A 21,462-nucleotide genomic window follows, 5' to 3' on the forward strand; every position below is an offset into this window, starting at 1 on the left:
CTTAAGCTACAGTGTAAGGTATTTGCGTTTCCATGTCCTCCCTCAATAAATCAAACAGTGATTTTTTTTTTCTTCCAGCTTTCGAACTGATTGCTGCTGCTGCTTCTGAAGTCAGTCAGTGTATCCTGGAGGCCACACTAGATAAAAACAGATGTTTAACTTAAAGGTGTTTTAGGGGCAAGGTTTTCAGAGTACTTGTCCATGGATTTAACAAACAAAAGGGATGAATGCAGAGTAAAATACTACTCAAAACATTAGCAAACAAGCTTCCCTGGTGGTGCAGTGGTTGAGAGTCCGCCTGCCAATGCAGGGGACACGGGTTCGAGCCCTGGTCCGGGAAGATCCCACATGTCGCGGAGCAACTAAGTCCGTGTGCCATAACTACTGAGCCTGCGCTCTAGAGCCTGTGCTCTAGAGCCTATGAGCCACAACTACTGAAGCCCGCGTGCCTAGAGCCTGTGCTCTGCAATGAGAAGCCACTACAGTGAGAAGCCCGTGCACCGCAAGGAAGAGTAGCCCCCGCTCGCCGCAACTAGAGAAAGCCCACGTGCAGCAACAAAGACCCAATGCAGCCAAAAATAAATTTAAAAAAAAAAAAAGTGACTTCAATTAAAAAAAAAAAATTTGCAAACATGTTAATAGAAAGTCTCTCTGGATGATAGTGTTAAAATTTACCTTTAAAAAAAAGTTCTCTACACTTTTATCTCCCAACTTTCCTGTTCCAAATATGTATTTCATGATAATGAGGGGTGGGGGGGAATGTAAGCACTGATTTTTTTTTAAAATAAATTTATTTATTTTTGGCTGCATTGGGTCTTTGTTGCTGTGCGCAGGCTTTCTCTACTTGTGGTGAGCGGGGGCTACTCTTCGCTGCGGTGTGCGGGCTTCTCATTGCGGTGGCTTCTCTTGTTGCGGAGCACGGGCTCTAGGCGCGTGGGCTTCAGTAGTTGTGGCTCGCAGGCTCTAGAGCACAGGCTCAGTAGCTGCGGCACACGGGCTTAGTTGCTCCGCGGCATGTGGGATCTTCCCAGACCAGGGCTCGAACCCGTGTCCCCTGCATCGGCAGGCGGACTCTCAACCACTGCGCCTCCAGGGAAGTCCCCTCCTGATTTTCCTTTTTTTTTTTTTGGAACAAAGCTACGTCCTCAAAATATCTTTTTCACTCTTAGGCCCAACACACCAAATAAATGTGAAGTTATTCTAACCAATCAAGTGGAGTCTCACAGCCTTGCAGACAGAAGGCAGCCCCCTTCCAGGTGCTCAGGACCAGGGAAGATGAATGGCCAGTGGCTGAGGTGACATGGAAAAGATGGGGTGTTCACAAAATCTGCCACAGGGACTTCAGTCTGCTAAGACTGGTACCACTGCATACATCTGGTGTAGGAAGAAGAAAACGATGTTGCCCCTGCCCGTACATACCCCAGGCAAAAAGGTGAAGAAGTTGTACTTCTGATTGTTGATGACATTTCGAGGGTATCTCTGGTCCCTCTTCTCGGGGTGCCCCAACCAGACCGTGCGGGGCCTGGGCTCCCCTGCACCACAGCATCTCAGCCACTCGCAGCACCTGTGGGAAAGACAAGCCCACACCGTCAAGGCCGAGCCCACACCCATCCACTCTTCCCAGAATGTCTTCCTCTAAAGCATCTTCACTGAGTCAGAACCACAGCCCCATCTGAGGCTTCATGCTTCAATGAGAGGGGAAAACACAGCTGAGGCATCTAAGAAGCTGTGGTCCAAATCAAAGATGCTTCGTCCCCAAGCCCAAATTATTTCAAAAAGTAGGATTCGTTTTTAAAATAAGATTTAAGTTAAAAAAGTAAATACAGAGCAACAAGTACTGTTATCACTTTGACATTCTGCAGGTGAGAGAGGAAAGCTCAGGACGGCTGAATAAAGCACCCGAGTTTACCAAGGTGTGAGAAACAGCTGAGTCTGGCCTTGAAGCAGGTCCATCTTATTCTGAAACCCAGTGTCTTCGCACCCCACATGCTATCAAGGGTGCTGGTCACACCAAGATTACTATACAAAAAGAGAAGGGAAAGAATCTCCTTCCACACTCGGCTCCACGTTTTAGCAACATGCTGGAGGAACACGCCAGCAAGATGATGACTCGGCGCCCCGCATAACCTGGAGACAGGCCAGCGTACCAGCTGTAGGCAAACTGACTCCCAGGGCCGCCCCCGGAGGGCAGCTCACCAGGCACGCCTGCCCTCAGGTCGCCTGTGTGAAGCCAGGGACACCTGCCCGGCTCTGGCAAAAGTCAGCTGCTCTAAGACACACATGCCCACCCTCATTCGTGCCAAAAAAAGGCAGCCCATCCTTCAGGAGCGGCTGTAAACAGGCATTTTGAGAATTACGAGCATTCGTTAAGGGTCTTTCATGGAAAGACCCCAGGCTGAACTGTTCACCTCCCCACCCACCCCCACAGGCTAGGAGGAAGGAACCCCAGCCCTACCAGCCCCTTGAGATGCTGCCAGCTGAAGGCAACCCATCCAGACGTGGCCATGATGACTTACATAGTCACTTGTCACCTGCAGACCCACCGTCTCCCCGTCCTCCTACGGGCCAGGCATGCCCTGCCCAGGTACTGGGGTGCAGAGCTGAGCACACACAGTCCCTGGGCATCGGGACTCTAAAGATTAGCAAGCCAGCAAGTTGCCTACTCAGACGCTCAAAATTTCCATGATGAAACACGATGCTCTTTCTTCAAAATAGCATCCTGGTTCCCGTAAGCTAGTGCTAGGGCTGGGGTGGGGAGGATGGCGGTAGCTCTCACGAGGATGGGTTTCACTTCTAATAACTCATTCGTGTTGGCGAGAGACACATACAGAAACCTTGAGGTGTCCAGCCCCATTCCTGCTCTTGGGTGTGCGTCACACAAGCCGGCCATCCGTGGACACAAAGCACTGAATGAAGGATGGAGGAAGGATGCATTTGACGGAAGCACACCCTTCAATCTGCAGATACCTACCCATGGTCACTGACTTTTCTGTGGACCAGCCAGTCTCTCCCCATCCTATAATAATCCTGTAATGACGACTCCCAGAGCTGAGTGTTTCTAATGAAAGCTGAAGAATGAATTTAAGAGAACGACATACTGTCAGGCTGTTTATGAGTTTTGTCTGTTTTGTCCTAGCAGAAGGTTCCTCACAGCAAGCTACCAAGTTAAACGCTCCGTGACTTAACCGGCAGGCGTGCATGTGCACAGGGGCCGGTCATTCAGGGCAGCCCACACGTGGTAGCAAAGACTGGAACCGTACCTGACCAGTCATCAGAGGGCGGCTGGTCAAATAAGCAGGGAACGTCCATACAATGGAATGCTCAACAGTCTTTGAAGAGGGAGATAGAGCTGTATGCGCTGAATAGCCCCATTTGCAAGATATGCTAAATCAGGAAGGAGCTGCAAGGTGTGTCCAGGATGCCATTCCTTGCATGAAAGCAAGAGGATAAGTGCAGAGTATGCCTGCCAATGCAGAAAACCTCCATGACAGCTGACGACACCAGTTTCCTTTGGGAAGGAGGGAGTAGGGGCGCCTTTTCCTACTTATTCTTCCATCACATTGTACATATATTACCTATGGGAATAAATGTGCATTTCTTTTCTTTTTAGCTAAATCCATAATAGTAAGCATTTATTAAGTGCTCATCTGGTCCAACTATGATTCCAGTTCCTGTGGGGACCTAACTTTGGAACAGGATCCTTCCCTTCTAACTTCCTCACAATCTCATTGCAACAAAGGGTAATAAGCATTTGGCACAGGGTAAAATAAGGACTTTGTGTCACCTGAGCCCAGTGTAACTAGCCCCAAGCTGATCTCATTTAATCACCCTGATTGTCACCTTGTTTATTCACTTTCTACCTGCACCGGATATAAGCTGCACACTTTCAATGACTTTTAGGTCAACAGTATTTACTGAGTATCTAATAAGAAGAAGAAGACGACAAGGGATCATTGCTCCCTTTTTGTCACACATTCATTCACCTAGAATGTCCTGTACACTCACAGGACGCAGGTCCTCACCTAGGGCATTCAAGAGTGAGCAAGACAGACGAGGTCCTCCTCCCACGGGGAGGAAGAAAGACAGTGAACAGCTCTCTAAAATAAAATAAGGCGTGGGATAAGAGAAGGGGTGGGGAAGGGGCGTGGCTCCGGGAGACTGGGTGGTCAGGAAGGCGGCTGGGGTGACAGGTGAGCTGAGTGACGAGAAGAAACCATCTAGGCAGACCAGAACCGCAAGGGCACAGATCCAGAGGCAGGAAGCAGCCTGACGCACATCTGCAGGGAAAGAAGACTAGCGTGGCTGGAATGCCCCGAACACGGGGGACAGGGTAAAAGATGAGGTCGGAGGAGGAGGAGGGGGCAGACGACACAGGGCCTTGTCACCAGGGCAAGGAGTCTGGATTTTACTCCATCCACAGTGGGGATCACTGAAGGGTTACAAGCACAGGGTGGCATGATCTGATTTTTTTTTTTTTTTTTTGGCCACGTCTCACGGTTTGCAGGATCTTAGTTCCCCAACCAGGGATCAAACCCATGCCCCTGCAGCGGAAGCACAGAGTCCTAACCACTGGACGGCCAGCGAATTCCCGAGTTACATTTTTTTAAAGGTCCTTCTGGCTTCTGAGCAGAGAAGACGCTGCCGTGGGCAAAAGGAGAAACAGGTAACAGGTGTGAGGCTTCTTTGGGGGATGGTGAAGTGTTCTAACATTGTGGTGATGCCTGCACAACTCAATGAATATACTAAAAATTGCTGAATTATATACTTTAAAGAGGTGAACTGCAGGGTATGTGAACTATATCTTAATCAAGCCGTACATTAACCAAAAAAAATGGAAACAGAAGGATCATTTAGAAAGCTGTTGCCATCATCCAGGCAAGCAAAGACTAGGGTGGTGGCGGTGAGGGGTGATGAGAAAGATAGATTCTCAAAATGTTACGGATGTAGAAGTGTATTCTCTTTAAAACACAATGTCTTACTTAATGTTCACAACCATCCTACACAGTATGTACTAGCATCATCCCCATTTTCATGATGGATAAACTGAGGCTCAGAGAGGACTCAGTTACCTGCTCAAGATCTACTGCTACAGCAGCTCCATCTACTACCGAGTGGTGGAAGCCGACTTTAAGCCCAGGTCTGTCTGATCCACATCCTGAGCTAAGAGCCTGAGAGCACCCTGCACAGCCATCGACAGCCCCGTCAGCACAATTATTTCACAGCTCTTTTTTTTTCTAGTCTCTCTTCATTACATAAAATTGGAAAGATCCTTAGGGGCCATAGAGAGTGAGGGCTCTCAGGCTGCTCAAACCGGAGCTCTTCTGTGTGCACATCAGCTGCCCTGCCCCCCACACTCATTCATTAATCTTCATATCAATGCGTTGGCTCCCAGCTCCCTAGTCACCCTTCAATGCCCGCTCTGGGATGTGGACAGACTCCTTTCTGCCTCTCCTTTACAGTCAGTGAAATGCTAAGCCTTCTCAGTAGAGGGCGCTGGAGGGACACCACTGTAGGAAAAGGCTCACCTGTGGTTTCCAGGCCATGGCACAGTGGGCGGGTCAGCAGTGCGTTGAATGAGGCCATCGAATGGTGCCCTGGCCAGCCATGCGCCCAGCACATGCTGTCCCTCAAGGCTTTCAAGCCCCACTGTGGCCCAGGGGTCACCTTCCCAGGGCCCTCTCGATATAGACATCCCAGGCCCCAGGCCTCCTCCACACCAGGGCCCTGATTCCCTCACCCCCAGGTTTGTCTCCCAAGGTCCTCCTGTCACTGTGGCCCTTAGTGTCCCACCAGGGACACTGTGAGCTCCGGTGCCCTCACTCCTATTGTACACCCAATGTGTCAACCACCAGCTGTGCCTGCCACCCCATCGGTACCCCTGGGATTGCTTTCTTGCTTGCCCCACCTGCAGACCACCTCTGGTCCTGCCATCCAGTGGCCTGAACTACACTGTCTCCAACCAGGTCTGCACCCCAGCCTTAGGGAGGGGCCCCCGTCCAAGTATGTCCTACCTCAGATTCAGTCCCTTAGCCTAGGCTACCATACAGTTTTCTTCTATAGCCTACAGTTATAATTTAGTAAGTCCATTTCCCTCCATCTTTCCACCTGACTGAGCCGAGGCCAACCCCACCTCTGAGCTCCAGGCATCACAAGCCCTCAGCATGGTGATGGGCTCAGAGAAAGGGCCAGTGAGAGGCCTGGCTGGGATTTTTGCTAGAAATTCCAGAAAAGACATGCTCTTCACCCTGGGGTTGTTAAGGTGGCAGAAGACAAGCCTGGAGTTGCAGGAAGCCACCTTGCTCCTGTTTAGGGAGAGTCTGCCTGAAAATGGAGTCACAAGGAGGATGCAGAGACCACAGGAGGCTCCTGCCCACCTCGGGGGCGAGTGTAGGTCTGTCGGTTCCCTGGGCTTCTCGAGTCTTAGGCACCAGTACATTGGTTTTTGTTTTATTTTACTTTGCTAAAGCCAATGTTAAGTGGGTGCAGTTAACCACCGCCCCAAATCTCCTGTCTGATAGTCCTGTCTGCCACGTGGCTGGGCCGTACTTAATAAGATGCTTTCCTGTTGGTTTGTGTGTCTTCGCGTCTAAGCTTTTAAAGCCTGCAGTCTATCATCCTGACGTCTGCACACTGATCTCTTTAGAGCTGTGATGTCCAACATGGTAGCTTTACATTTAAGTTACTTAAATAAAAGAGTTAAATTCCTCATTCTCAGCAGCCACATTCTCAGCGCTCCGCGGCCACAGGTGGTCCGTGGCTATGGACTGGACGGCGCAGACGCAGAACGTTCCAGCATGGCAGAGGTTCTACTAGACGCTGCTGCTTTAGAGCAGCTCTTTCAAGGCATCTCCTCCCTCCTCGCGCTTGAACAAACCTCAATGCCACAGGAACATCAGCAAGTGGACCCCACAACTGAAGGCAATTTGCCCAAAGAGTTTCCCAAACTTTAGCCCTTTTCACACACACGGGATTTCTACCATATCCAACTAATTCTACCTTCTAACTTCATAAGTTTGCCTCAATTTGCATACCTTAAATCAGCGATTCTCAACAGGGAGAAGGGGGTTAGTTACTGGTATCTAGTAGGTAGAGGTGGCCAAGATTCTACTAAACATCCTACAAAGCCCGGGACAGCACCCACCACAAAGAATGATGCAGCCTGAAATGCCCGTTGTGCCCTGGTTGAGAACTCCTGACCTGGATTTTATTTATCAGTACATAAATGTGTCTTAGAAGGTAACTTAAAAGGTAACCACTATCATAAATGCAAAACCAGTATCACTTGCCATAAATAGAAGGTAAACATCAAAATCAACACAATATGAGAAGCAAACGTTACTAAATTCCAGATACAGTGGCTCCCAGCCCCCAGCCTGCTGCCTGCTGGCCAGTTTCTTCTGCTATTCAAAAGTGGGCCCTGACAGGGTTAAAAATATTGAAGGAAAACTGAAAAAGGAAGTGTCTCGCTCTACATCTCAACGTGATTTAGTTCCTGTCCGTGAATTACTCAGGATCACTGTAGCACCTGGGGCCATCACCTGCTATCTGGGGAACTACTGGCCTGCAGTAGAAGCCTTGGGCTTGGTGGCAAATTTACAAGTGACGAAGTCCTCCCCTGGCCCCCAGGTCAGTTAAAGCAGAAGAGGCGGCAGCCAGGCTCCCCCGACATCTGGATTTATACCCACGACGCCGCCACACCCCGTCTGTCCAGGGGTGGACGTCAGCACCCCGGAGGTCCAAGAGGGGGAGCTGCCTGGAGCTGTGGGGTGGCAGCTGTCACCCTGCTGTTGCTTCTCAACACCAAACTGAGCTGTCACTTTCCCAAATTAACTCCTATCCCGCATTCTAGACAGGCTGGGGAGATGGGCTACAAGATAGAACCCCTGAGTGCGAGAAATTAACGTAGAGGCTGAAAAAGAAGTAACAAGCAAGAGTCTCAGTTTCACAACAGCAGGACCACGTGGGCTAGAGGAATAAACACCAGCTTTTAAACCAGACGGGCCTGTGCGCAAATCCCAGCCCCGTTCCACACCAGCTGTGAGCCCTTGGACAATTCATCTTCTGTGATCCCCACTTTCCCTATCTGTAAATTGACAGTAAGACCCGCCTTGCTGAATTACTACGAAGACTGAGGATTTTATCTATAAAGGGTGTAAGACAATGCCTAGCACATAACAGGCATTCAATTAAAAGTAGATCTTATTTCTCTTACGTTATTTTTCCAGATTGAAAAAAGAAAACATGAAAATTTTCTCACCTGAATAGCAACGGCTATTCAACTAGGCTAAGACGTAAGGCTAGAAATAATCTCGTTTATGCTGCTTCCAGCTTACACAATTTAAACAAAAGGAAACCAAAGTGGAGTTCCTTACGACTTGACTCTAAAACAAAGGTTTCGATAGCCAATAGCCTGCCAACCAGATGTGCAGTGTTTTCACACAATCTGGCCAAATGCAAGGAAAAGCAAATATTAGCGAGGGGCACGCCAAGGGAACAATGTTTCTGGAAAACGTACCTACTGCAACAAGGAGCTGGCGTCCAAAGAAATGATCATCTCTGCCCTGGTGCCACTCAGCAGGCACTCAGTAAATATTTGCTGAATTGCCTGCATGACGTAGCCACCTTCCCTGAAGCCGGAGTCCAGGAAGCTAGAGTCTCAGTGTTGACGCCGGAAAGATCCAGGAAGAATGTAAAGGAAAATTAAAAGCAACACGGAGAACTCACAGATACAGAGAACAAACTAGAGGGTGCCAGTGAGGAGGAGCGAGACAGGGGAAGGGGATTAAGGGGTGCCAACTATGTATAAAATAAGTAAGCTACAAGGATATACTATTGTACCGCACAGGGAATATAGCCAATATTATATAATAACTACAGATGGAGTACAACCTTTAAAGGTTGTAAATCACTAGGTTGTACACTTGAAACTTGTATCATAGTGTACATCAAGTACACCCCAATTTTAAAAAAAGCAATATAGAGAAAATAGTCTGCAGCAGTAGCTCTCAACGGGGGTAGGGGGTGAATTTGCCCCTGGGGACACTTGGCAACGTCTAGAGAGATGTTTGGCTGTCATGACTGCAAGTCCAGGGAAGGGAAGGGCTACTGGCATCTAGTGGGTAGAAGCCAGGGATGCTGCTAAACATCCTACAGTGGACAAGACAGCCCCACACAGAGGATTATTTGGCCCCAAATGCCAACCGTCCCAAGTCTGAGAATGCTGCTATAGAGCGGGACTGTCCCCGACATTTCTGTGCAGAGGGAGATGTTCTCTAGCTACACCATCAAACACACCAGCCATTAGCCACACATGGCTGGTGAGCGCTGGAAACATACATTTTAAATTTTAGTTCATTAATTTAATGAATGAAAACAGCCACATGCGGCTAGTGGCTACCACACTGGACAGCAGGTCTAGAAGGACGTAACCCAAACTGTTAAACACAGATGCCTGGAGGGCAGGTGGGGGGACTGGAAGGAATGGAAGGGAAGGTATGAAGGGAAACTTTTACTCTTTGTTCTAGAAACAGGGAAGTGGCTAGATTTTTTTTTTTTTTTAAACCGGGAGAATATAAAATCTAGGATCTGAAAGAATGCAAAGAAGGAAGTAGTTCACTGAAGTCTGAAGTATCTCTGGCCACAGGAATGCTACTGTCTGGAGAAGAAACAAGACTATAGTTGTCCCTCTTATCCACAGGGGATACGGTCCAAGACCCCCCAGGGGATGCATGAAACTAAGGATAGCACGGAGTTTTTCCTATACACAAATACCTGTGATAAAGTTTCATTTATGAACTAGGCACAGTAAGAGATTGGTAACAATAACCAATAATAAAACATAACAATTATAACAATATACTGTAATAAAAGTTATGTGAACATGGTCTCTCTCAAAATACCTTATGTACAAATTTAATGCCCTTTTCATCTTAACTAAAGTACTTATCACACACTGTGGCCATAAGTTTTGCGGTTTGAGGTGCACGAAAACTAGCACGAATTTCTTTTTCCCTCTTCATAATTTCACTGATAGAAGATTCATTCTTACTGTGGATCTTAGCAACCTCAGCATACGACTTTTCTTTCCTTTAAGTCGAGAACTTTCACCTTTTCACTTAAAAGAAGCACTTCACAGCTTCCCTTTGACATGTCCGAATTGCCAACATCACTATTCGGGGCCATTATTATTTTTTTTTTTTTTCGGGGCCATTATTAAGTAAAATAAGGGTTGTTTGAACACAAGCACTGTGATACTGAGACAGCTGATCTGATAACGGAGACCCATCTAAGTGACTACTGGCAGGATATGCGGGACAGAGGGATGATGAGTCATGTCCAGGGCAGGACTAAGGAAGACACAAGATTTCATCATGCTACTCGGAACAGCGGACAATGTAAAACTTATGAATTGTTTACTTCTGGAATTTTCCATTTCATATTTTCGGGTTCATTAAGGGTAACTGAAACCTTAGAAAGCGAAAGCTCAGATAAGGTGGGACTACTGTTTACCAATGAAAAAAGCCAAGTCGATGCAGCAACTTCTTCAACCGTAAAGCTCAGGTCCTCTGACCTAGCAAGTCTACCTAGAAGGACACAAATATTGGTGCTGGTGACCAACGGGAAATGCACTAGGAGGCCAGCAGCAGCAATAAGAGAGAGAGCAAAACCCTGGAAATGACCAAATGCCCATTACAGCGAGACCCCTGTACAAGGGGCTGTAGTCTGGAAAGAATAAGGTAGAGACACACACACTGGCAGGACAAGATCCAAGTGATAAAACGGAAGGAAAAAAGCAAGCAAAAGATAAGCAATTTATTGTGCTATATTTTAATCAAAATAATATATGCTGATATATGCATGGGAAAAAATACTAGGAAACAAATACACACACACACACACACAAACTGTTAACTCTGGTTCTCTGGGGTAGGGGGCAGTCACGGATGATGCAAACTGTCGCCTCTCCCTATTTCTCGGGCCTTAAGTCTTCCCCTATTGGTCTCTTTCTGCTCAGAGCACATGACACCTCTCACATTGCATCCAATCCCACGATTCAATAATTATGAACTCAAATTCACCCCTGTTACCTTTTCATCCCAGGTCCTCACAGCCAAGCCACTGATTGCAGCCAAGGCAGGTGAGCTCCAGAACTCTGCACTTTTAGCTCTTCCCTGGCTGTTGCATTTTTCTCCAACTCCCAACCCCTGTACAAGACTCATCCACACCAGACTTGCTCAGGCAAGCCCATCACCCAACTTCTACTTATCCGTCAAAACCCAACTCTGTTATTCCCGAAGAGAAGACGAAGCAGCTCTGTTCTCCCTTAGACTTACCTGTTTCTCTCTAGACCAGGACTGGCAAACTCAAATCTACAGAAGCCCAGAAAGTAACAGAAAACAATAAATGAACAAAAATAAACACAGGATCCAGTGGGGTGGGGCACACTGAGGAGACCAGATCTCATGGGAAGGAAGTAGCTGCCCCCAGATCCTACCAGGATACAATTCTACATAAGCCCAGCACAGTAGACCATCCAATTCTTCAAGACAAAGACAAAACATAAGATTGTGAGATGCAAACACTCAGTTTTTAAATGTTGGCAACTGATTCAATTTTAAAGTACTAGGCAAAACTAAAACCACACTGAGAGATCATTTTTTTACTTAGCACGATGATGAAGATCAAAGAGCCTAACAACACCTGTGCTTGGTCAGGATGGCCAAACAGGCACCTTCACTGCTGGGAGGGGCCTAAATCAGTGTTACCTTGAGGGAGGGAAGCCTGGCAACAGCTATCAAAATTACAAATGGACATTCATTTTGACCCAACCATTCCCCTTCGAGATATTCCATATGTTCCAAAATGGGTATAAAGACCATTCACCATAACATCTAGTAACAGCAAACTAGAAATAACCTAAACCTCATCTGTAGTAAACTGCTTACAGTACATCTATTCGATGGAATCCAATTAAGCCACTTTAAAGAAAAAATTTAAATAAAGAAGCTTTTTATGTCCTGATATGGAACAGGCCCAGGGTGTATTGTTAAGTGAAAAAACTAGGTTGTAGTGTGTAAGGTGTACTAATAATTGAATAAAAAAGGGAAACATCCATGCATGTTTGTCTAGATAGATATAAGATACTTGTACTTTTTTTGGTAGATGGTTAAAGTTTCTCCAGAACAACACTGAAGAAATTGATGAGTGGTTGCCTGGAGAGGGGCACAGGGTAGGTGAACGGAGCGGGCGGGCGGGAGACTGAGTGTGCAATGTACACACTTCTGTACCTTTTAACACTGAACTGGGACTTCCCTGGTGGCACAGCGGTTAAGAATCTGCCTGTCAATGCAGGGGACACGGGTTCGAGCCGTAGTCCAGGAAGATCCCACATGCCGCGGAGCAACCAAGCCTGTGCGCCGCAACTACTGAGCCTGCGCTCTAGAGCCCACAAGCCACAACTACTGAAGCCCACGCGCCTAGAGCCCGTGCTCCGCAATGAGAAGCCACCGCAATGAGAAGCCCGCGCACCGCAACGAAGAGTAGCCCCCGTTCACCGCAACTAGAGAAAGCCCACGCGCAGCAACAAAGACCCGATGCAGCAAAAACAAACAAATAAATTTATAAGAAAAAAACCAATACTGAACTATGTGACCCTGTGATTAAACTTTTTAAATTTAAAACCAAAACCAAAAAAAAAACCCAAAAACCCCACACTGCTGCCCAAACAGCACACAGCTCTCAGTCTGCAGCCTTAAATCTCAGCCACAAGCTTGTGGGTCAGAGACCAGATACTGCTCGCCTCCCACCCCAGGCCTGGCATACAGCAGGTGCTCGGTCGCTCTGCGTGGATCCCTTCACATGCCCCAGGCACCCAGCGTGCAGGGACCCTACTCACATGTGGACACTTTCACTAGGCCATCTGCTCACGGGTTCTAGAAGAGGCCTGGTGCGGCAGCACCCAGCAGCAGCCCACAGAATGCCAGAGAACTGAACAGAACTGAATGATTACATGGAAGGCAATTCCCCAGATACCAGGACAATAAGCGAGAACAGCTATAAAGCGCTCAGCGTGTGCCGGCTGTCCATGTGAATTACTTCCCTTGATCCTGACCCCCATTCCGTGGGCGCTCTCATCGCCCCCCTCCCACACTGAGAGTCCTGCAGCTGGTGGGGGGCAGAGTCAGCTGTGGGTCCAGCAGGTGGACCCGAGAGCCATCGCTCTTAACCGGCGCCTGAAGACCTCACACTACAGCAGACTCCAAGAGCCACCTCTGAATTGTTCAGACGACCACCTAGGGAGGAACCCAATGACAGAGACGCAGCAGGACACACGGAGGGTCCCCAGTGCCACCGCCGAGGCCCGCATGGCTCCTCCCTCCACCCCACTGTCATCCTTGACAACGGCCATCACTGCTACTGTACTTCCCGGGGGCCCCACGCTTGGGATCTAAGCACCTGACACGCATCAGCTCATTCAGTCCTCACACCCCGCCCCCCCAGCACTGTCATCACACCCGTTTTCAGAGAGCTGGACTCTGTCGCCCAAGGTCATATAGCCAGTGAGAGGAGGAGGCCAACGTGGACAGAGGCAGCGGTGCCTGAATCCAGGCTCTCAGCCCCTCAAGGTGCCCGGCAGCCAAGCCAGGCGGCGGGGAGCCAGCCCTCCACCGGGAACTCGCCTCCTAACCAGACTCAGCTCCATCCGCGCTCCCCTGGAGACCGGGGCTGCAGCCCCGCCAAGGCGCTGCCCCACCGGGCGTGGCTCTGGCACCAAGCCCCCGGGAAGGCCACGGGGGATGTTTCCAAGGGCGCCTGTAAGACGCCAGAAGTTACAACACCTGTCGCTTGGGAGGAGTTTACCTCTGGAAACAGGTGGTAGAGGGGCTGAGGGGCTGGTCCGAGGGCAGCTCAGGCGTGGCAGGGCCCTCACAGGGAGCACTTCACACCTCTCCTAATGATGCTGCTGCAGGGGAACGTGACCCTGGGCTCCAACAACCCCACCACAACCCTCACCCTCCTCTGCAGGGAAGCAGACGTGCCCTTGGCCCTGTTGTCTACACACAGCTTTGTCAAGAGAAACTGGATCTAGAAAGCCTTTTATTCGTTCAACAAACATTTACTGTATGCTTGCAGACTCCGTTCTCTCTCATAGCCACCAAACACACACCACTGTGAGGTGTTCGGTTCCCCCCGTCCATCCACAGAGCGTTAGCGTTACCACGGAGCCAGCCTGTCCTTAATCGACCACAGGCCCCTACTGCCCTCCAGCTCCACCTGGCTCACACGTTAATAAACAGGAAGCCTGATCTGTGGCCGACAAAGAAAGGAAAGCATGTGTTTTTACTTCTTTCTCTTTTTTTTTGAACTTTCCTAATCTCGGGGGTTTGCGCTAGGCAAAAGGCAAAATTATCCTAACCCTGGAACAAGGGCCATTCTGGCTTTCATGGGGTGTAAAATGGCAGAGCCCTTCCAGAAATTCATTGTCCAAGATGTAGCAAAAATTCATGCATCAAGATAGCCTCTAGGGACTTCCCTGGTGGTCCAGTGGTTAAGACTTTGCACTTCCACTGCAGGAGGTGCGGGTTCCATCCTGGTCAGGGAGCTAAGATCCCACGTGCCCCATGGCGTGGCTAAAAAAAAAAGAAAGAAAGAAGAAAGATAGCCTCTGTAGACTAAGTTCTAATTTCTAACAGCAAAAACCAACGAAAATAATGTCACCCAATAGCCATCCGATAAAATTATAGATCAGAAGGAAACATACCTAAATGTTAATAGAAAGTCGGGCTTTAAATTCTAGCTACTGCATCTTTAACCTTTCTCTAAGAGAAATCAGTAGTTTTCTTTAACAGAAATTATTACTTTTATACTAGAAAAAATAAAATGCTAGTGTTTAAAAGTCCCGTGTGGAGTGCTTCCCTGGTGGCGCAGTGGTAAGAATCCACCCGCCGATGCAGGGGACAGGGGTTCGAGCCCTGGTCTGGGAAGATCCCACACGCCCTGCAGCAACTAAGCCCGTGTGCCACAACTACTGAGCCTGTGCTCTAGAGCCCGCGAGCCACAACTACTGAAGGCCACGAGCCTAGAGCCCGTGCTCCGCAATGAGAAGCCCGTGCACCACAATGAAGCGCTGCAACTAGAGAAAGCCCCCGTGCAGCAGTGAAGACCCAATGCAGCCAAAAAAAAAAAAAAACAAGTCCCGTGTGGTGCCCCAGAGCTGGGGAGGGCTCTGAGTGGGTCAGGTACCTCCAGGGCCACAGCAGCTGTCTCCGGCTTGACTGTACAGGGGCTGTTCTCTAACAAGCCCTGGTCCCCCAGGCCCCTGGTTCCATCACTGGGCACAAAACACCCCAGTACTGCTCAGGGGATATTAGTGACTGACAAAGGCTCAGCCCCAGTTAATGCAACAGCCTGGAAACACAAGAAATCTCAGTGATGCAGCAGGAAGCAGCTGGGAGGCAGTGAGGACTGAAACGAGAGCATCTCCAGCCAAATAGCAAACATGAGATCACCATAACCCAGGCCTGGGCCTCCCTCAACTTTCCCTTTGTGTGTCTTTGGCGTGCCTCTGCTTTGCAGGGCCAGCATTCAGAATGAATACATTATATTTATAAAGTGACAATAAGAATCAACTTGTAAAACTACAGGGCCCTGGTTATGTAAATTAAAGGTGTCTCCTCAAAGAAATAATATGTTGCCACTTAAAGTGTCATTTAAAGAGCACATCATGATACAAAAAAAGCCTTACATTAAAATGCTGAATGAAAAAAAAAAGCAGGAAATAAAAACACATGGTTATAATTCATCAAACAATGTACACACGGAAACAAGACAGGAAGAAAACAGCATATGCTAGAAGGTTTGTGTTAACTGTGGTTGCCTTTGAAGGGAAAGTTACACCAGTAACTCATTCATCAGTTTTCTCTGTTCTCCAATTTTTAATACACATGCACTCACTTTACAATTAAAAGAAAGTAAATTTTATACTTTTTTATTGTTTCCCTTATGATGAAAACTACTCAAGAGGAGGGTGTTTGGTTGTAATGTACGCAGAAATAGAAATATAATGTTGTGCACATGAAACTTACATAATGCTACAACCCAATGTTACCTCAATTAAAAAATATCAAAACTAAGAAATGCAAAAAAAGAAAAAGGAAAGGAAAGAAAGATCAAGCTGCAGAATATACTGGGAGGAATCAAGGTAGAAACAAGGAATTGTGTTAGGACAGAGGCTGCAATCTTTGAGCTAGTGTGAGCTATGGTGCAAAGTTATCATGAGGCAAAATAAAATCAAAGTAAAAATAAAAGGAGAGTACTTGGCCGGAAAGGCAAGGCTGCCGTGCTGCGACCGTTTTGCCACGTTTAGGTTCAGGGTTCCCATGATGTGGCTGTCCTGTACGTCTAAAACTTGACTTCAGAGCAAGAAAATGAAGCCTCTCTCAAATAAAATTTTTGTTGCTGTTTTTCTGTCGTTGTTGTTGTTGTTTTGCGGTACGCGAGCCTCTCACTGTTGTGGCCTCTCCCGTTGCGGAGCACAGGCTCCGGACGCGCACGCTCAGCGGCCATGGCTCATGGGCCTAGCCGCTCCGCGGCATGTGGGATCCTCCGGGACCGGGGCACGAACCCGTGTCCCCTGCATCGGCAGGCGGACTCTCAACCACTGCACCACCAGGGAAGCCCCAAATAAATATTTTTTTAATACATTTCTTGTGATACTGCTATGCTCCCACGAGGAAGGCTAAAGCGAAAAATGGCAAATACCAAGTGTGGACGAGGATGTGGAGCATCTGGCACTTTCCCGGGTGGAGAAGCACAAATTCGTACAATTTGGAAAACTATCAATTTCTACTAAAGCTAAACACCAATATCCCCAAGGGCCCAACAAAGCCACATAATACATGTCCTCAAGATAAGCTCAGGAAGGTCCACAGCAGCACCATTCATGAGACCTCAAGCTGGAAACGTCCCACTTGTCCATCAGGAAGAGATGGGATAGAGGGGTCACAGAATACAGCTGGCCCTGGAACAACATGGGTCTGGACTGCACCAGTCCACTTACTTATATGTGGATTTTTCTCGATAAATAACGTACCTGTATTTTCATTTTACACATCTTTAAATTAACTAAGTTCGGGGAAAAGTTTGTGTTTGATTAGAGATCACAACATGTAAAATGAAAAGCACTAGCGTTTGAGCGTTTGAGCCCTTATTCTATTCAAACTGTTCGAGCTTCTGCTCTCGGGTGAGTCATTTATCAATTCCTTTGTTTTTGAGGCAAAGACAGCAAGCAGTACCAGTACTTGGATTTTTGACTGGTTGGGGGTCGACACCCCTAACCCCCTCCCCCTCATCGTTCAAGGATCAATGACTTATTCATACTCTGACTTCACATGGCGGACAGGAGTGAACAAACCACAATAAACATGCAACACGGTCAACCCTTATGAATCAAACATGGAGCAAGAATTAACAGGCATGAGTGAGTACCTGCTACATGACTGCATTTACTTAAAGGTCAAAAACAGGCCCAGCCAATCTCTGTTAGAAGTCAGGATACAGATCAAGGCGGGGGAGGAAGGAGGCAAGAGGAGGCTTCTGAGGTCAGAGCCCGTTTATCTGCTGCCAGTTACGGGAGTGCGTTCACTTCATGAAAATTCATCAAGCTGTGTGTTTATGATTTGTGCACTTTCCTGTGTGTGTCTATACACGCATGGATGTGTACATAGGCATAGTTTTTTAAGCAGCTTATTTAGGCAAAAAAACCCTGCGAGGTGGGACAAGTGGTGTTGTCTGTTTACTACCTAGTCCTTCGATTTACCCGGACACAGTTGCATCGTTCCTTGTATGAGAGCCTCTGACTGCCTTTAATCTGGAGAACAGAAAAGAGGGGAGAGGATGGGGGCGGGGGAGGTGCTCCAGTTTTAAATTTTCTTTGCACTTTCATGGGGACTGATTGTATAAAAGCTAAAAAGTGTTCAAATTCAAATCACTTCCTTTTACAGGGTGAGTACACACATTTTAGAAATAGATGTTCTGCACTCCCCCACCCCCGCCATTAGCATGAGTGTCTCTCCTACAGAGAGAGTGAATTAAAAAAAATAAGGATCAATATGGAAACTAACTCTGAAAACAGAGATTATGCTTCTGATGGATTTACAGTGATTGGGATAATTTGAAGTTTCCAGAATTTTCCTCTGTCACATCACTTCTGCTCTCTGCTTCTACCAGGAACAATGGGGTACACACATATTTACCTCCAAACCACTGAAGGCTCACAAACCCACAATTCCTCTTCCTTCCTCTAAATGGCCATTACAAGAAAACTCAAATGGGAAAGGGCACAGAGACAGGTTGAGATATACAATTTGCTGCAAAAATTCAAATTAAAATGAGCCTTTCAAAAAAACTGAAATGAGCTTTTAATTCTAAACCAAAACCGTTCTTCAGTTTGTCACCTGTAAAGTAGGGCTGTCAGGAGGATGAAATGGGATGGTCCACGTAAAACTCTTAGAAGAGCACTGGACACCTAATCAGCACACAATAGGGGGCAGCAACTATTATAATTCTCATCAAATTAATCTAGCACAATCCAAGTGACAAGAACTAACAAACCAACCATCCAAAGCACAACCTGAAATGTGACCCCTGTAAACTCTTTAAGCAAAAGGAAACATCTGGGGACAGCACCTCCACCTTACGGAGCATGTGGCACGTGTTTTAGGTTGCAGGGGGGTGGGGGGTGGCATTCAGCTCTAGTGGACATGACTTTGCAACATGGAGAACTCTTTGCTTATGGAGAATTCTTGAGACCGGACTGTCTAAAGAAAAGCACTGAAGAACTCATCGGTCTAAAATAAAGGTTTACTAAAAACACCGAGAGATTCCTCACCTACCAAAATAACCACACGATGCTTCCTATATTAGCCTGCTCAGGCTGCCATAAGAAAATATCACAGGCCGGGGGGCTTAGACACTGGAAATTTATCTTCTTATAGCTTGGGAGTCTGGAAACTCCAAGATCAAGGTGTCAGCAGATTTGTTACCTTCTTGAGGCCTCTCCCCTTGGCTTGCAGACGGCCACCTTCTCCCTGTGTCCTCATGGGCTTTCCTCTCATGCCTGGTATCTCTCTTCGTGTCCTAATCTCCTCTTCTTAGAACACCACTCAGATTAGTTAAGGGCTCACCGTAATGGCCTCGTTTTAATTTAATCATCTCTTTAAAGGCCCTGTCTCCAAATACAGTCACTTGCTAAGGTGCTGGGTTAAGACCTCAACGTGTAAATTTGGAGAGGGACACACGTCAGCCCATGACACTTCCCAAATGCTTTCTTCCAACAGCTCAAGACTTCCTTAGCTGCTAAATGAGCAGCTGAACTCAGAGTTAAGAACATAATCTAAACATGAATCTCTTGCCCAGCAGGTTCTTCTTTTTTCATTCTTTCTTTTTTTTTTTTTAAAGACAGGATGAGTCACCTTAAGGACAGTAAGGGGCATGGCTTTTCATAGAGTGTACACATTCCACTCATCCAGGGGGTCCTAACAGCTGCAATTCTTCCCACGCCTACTCCTCCCACCCCCCGGGGGACATGGCAATGTCTGGAGACAGTTTGGGTTGTCACAACTGGGGGGAGGGTGCCACTGGCATCTAGTGGGTAGAGGCCAGCGATGCTGCCCAACATCCTACAGTGCACAGGACAGGCTCCCAAGGCAGAGAACTGTCAAACCGAAAATATCAATAGTGCTGAGGCTGAGGATCCCTGAGGTCTACACTGGCCAAACCCTACCTCATCTTGTGTCACAGCAGATGGCCCAGCAAAGAGGGGGAGAGCCTACCAGGCCCCGTTCCCTCCACAGGCGTCTTCTTCCTCAGGAAGGGCAGCCAGCAGGCTCTTCCCTGGCACTGGGCAAATGCCACAGAGATCTAACTGGAAGAAGGCAATAGTCTCCAGCCCACCCAGCTTTCCAATTCACACAAGAAGCCTTTCTTTCCATGGGGCCCCTTCCAACTGTCCTCTCCCACAAACCTCCCACAAACTTTAGACAATGATTAAAGCAACGATGAGGTCCCAGATGAACTGGGTAAACTAACCATCGTTTAAAAACCATGGTTTTTGGGCTTCCCTGGTGGCGCAGTGGTTGAGAGTCCGTCTGCCGATGCAGGGGACACGGGTTCGTGCCCCAGTCCGGGAAGATCCCACATGCCACGGAGCGGCTGGGCCCATGAGCCATGGCCGCTGAGCCTGCGCGTCCGGAGCCTGTGCTCCGCAATGGGAGAGGCCGCAACAGTGAGGGGCCCGCGTACCGCAAAAAAAATTTTTTAATAAATCATGTTTTTCATGGACAACTTGGAAAAATAAAAAGAATTTTTAAGTCTACAAATAACAAATGCTGAGAAGGTGTGGAGAAAAAGGAACCCTCCTACACTGTTGGTGGGAATGTAAGTTGGTGCAGCCACTATGGAAAATAGTATGGAGGTTCCTCAAAACACTAAAAATAGAACTACCATATGATCTAGCAATCCCACTCCCGGGCCATATATCCGGACAAAACCATAATTCGAAAAGATGCATGCACCCCAATGTTCATAGCAGCACTATTTACAACAGCCAAGACACGGAAGCAGTCTAGGTGCCCATCGACAGATGAGTGGATAAAGAAGATGTGGTACATGTACACAATGTTATTATTCAGCCATAAAAAAGAATGAAATAATGCCATTTGCAGCAACATGAATGGACCTAGAGATTATCATACTAAGTGAATAACTTAGAGAAAGACAAATATCATATGACATTGTTTATATGTGTAATCTAAAACATGACCTAAATGAACTTATCCATGAAACAGAAACAGACTCACAGACACAGAAGACAGACTTGCGGTTGCTCAGGGGTTGGTGGGATGGGCAAGGGATGGAACAGGAGTTTGGGATTAGCAGCTGCAAACTATTATATACAGAATGGATAAACAACAAGGTCCTACTGTAGAGCACAGGGAACTATATTCGATATTCTGTAATAAATCATAATGGAAAAGAATATATATATGCATAACTGACTCACTTTGCTATACAGCAGAAACTAACACAACATTGCAAATCAACTATACTTCAATAAAATAATTTTTTTAAAAAAAGAATTTTTAATCTATTAGCACAACCAGCTTATCCCTTTTATTTCCCCTTTGTAACAATAACATTATATTTTTAGACCAACAGCACCATGTTATGAGCACAGGCCACCACTTCCTAAATGTCAGGCATGACGTGGGCACTTCTACAAACCTACCGAGCTATTACTGACTTCATACTTTTAAATCAACTCTGTGTTTTTTACTGAAATGTATTCTAAAAGAAATCTTCCTGTCACTACTACAAAGAGAAAACAAGTATCACTTGGCACAAACGGAAGGAACTATAAACATATTTGCTAACCTTTCAATGTTTGGCCATGAGCCACCTAGT

General features: G+C 47.3%; 1 protein-coding gene across 1 annotated transcript in view; it reads right to left on the minus strand.

Annotated features, from left to right (window-relative positions):
- Positions 1-21,462, minus strand: part of ATP9A (ATPase phospholipid transporting 9A (putative)) — a 132,578-nt gene that overhangs the window by 104,426 nt on the left and 6,690 nt on the right. Inside the window, exon 2 of the mRNA XM_082857433.1 lies at positions 1,420-1,564. Within this exon, the coding sequence (XP_082713559.1) occupies positions 1,420-1,564 (145 nt within the window). The remainder of the gene's footprint in view (positions 1-1,419; positions 1,565-21,462) is intronic.

This window comes from Leucopleurus acutus, assembly GCF_964270905.1.
Source record: "Leucopleurus acutus genome assembly, chromosome: 16".
Lineage (NCBI taxonomy): Eukaryota > Metazoa > Chordata > Mammalia > Artiodactyla > Delphinidae > Leucopleurus > Leucopleurus acutus.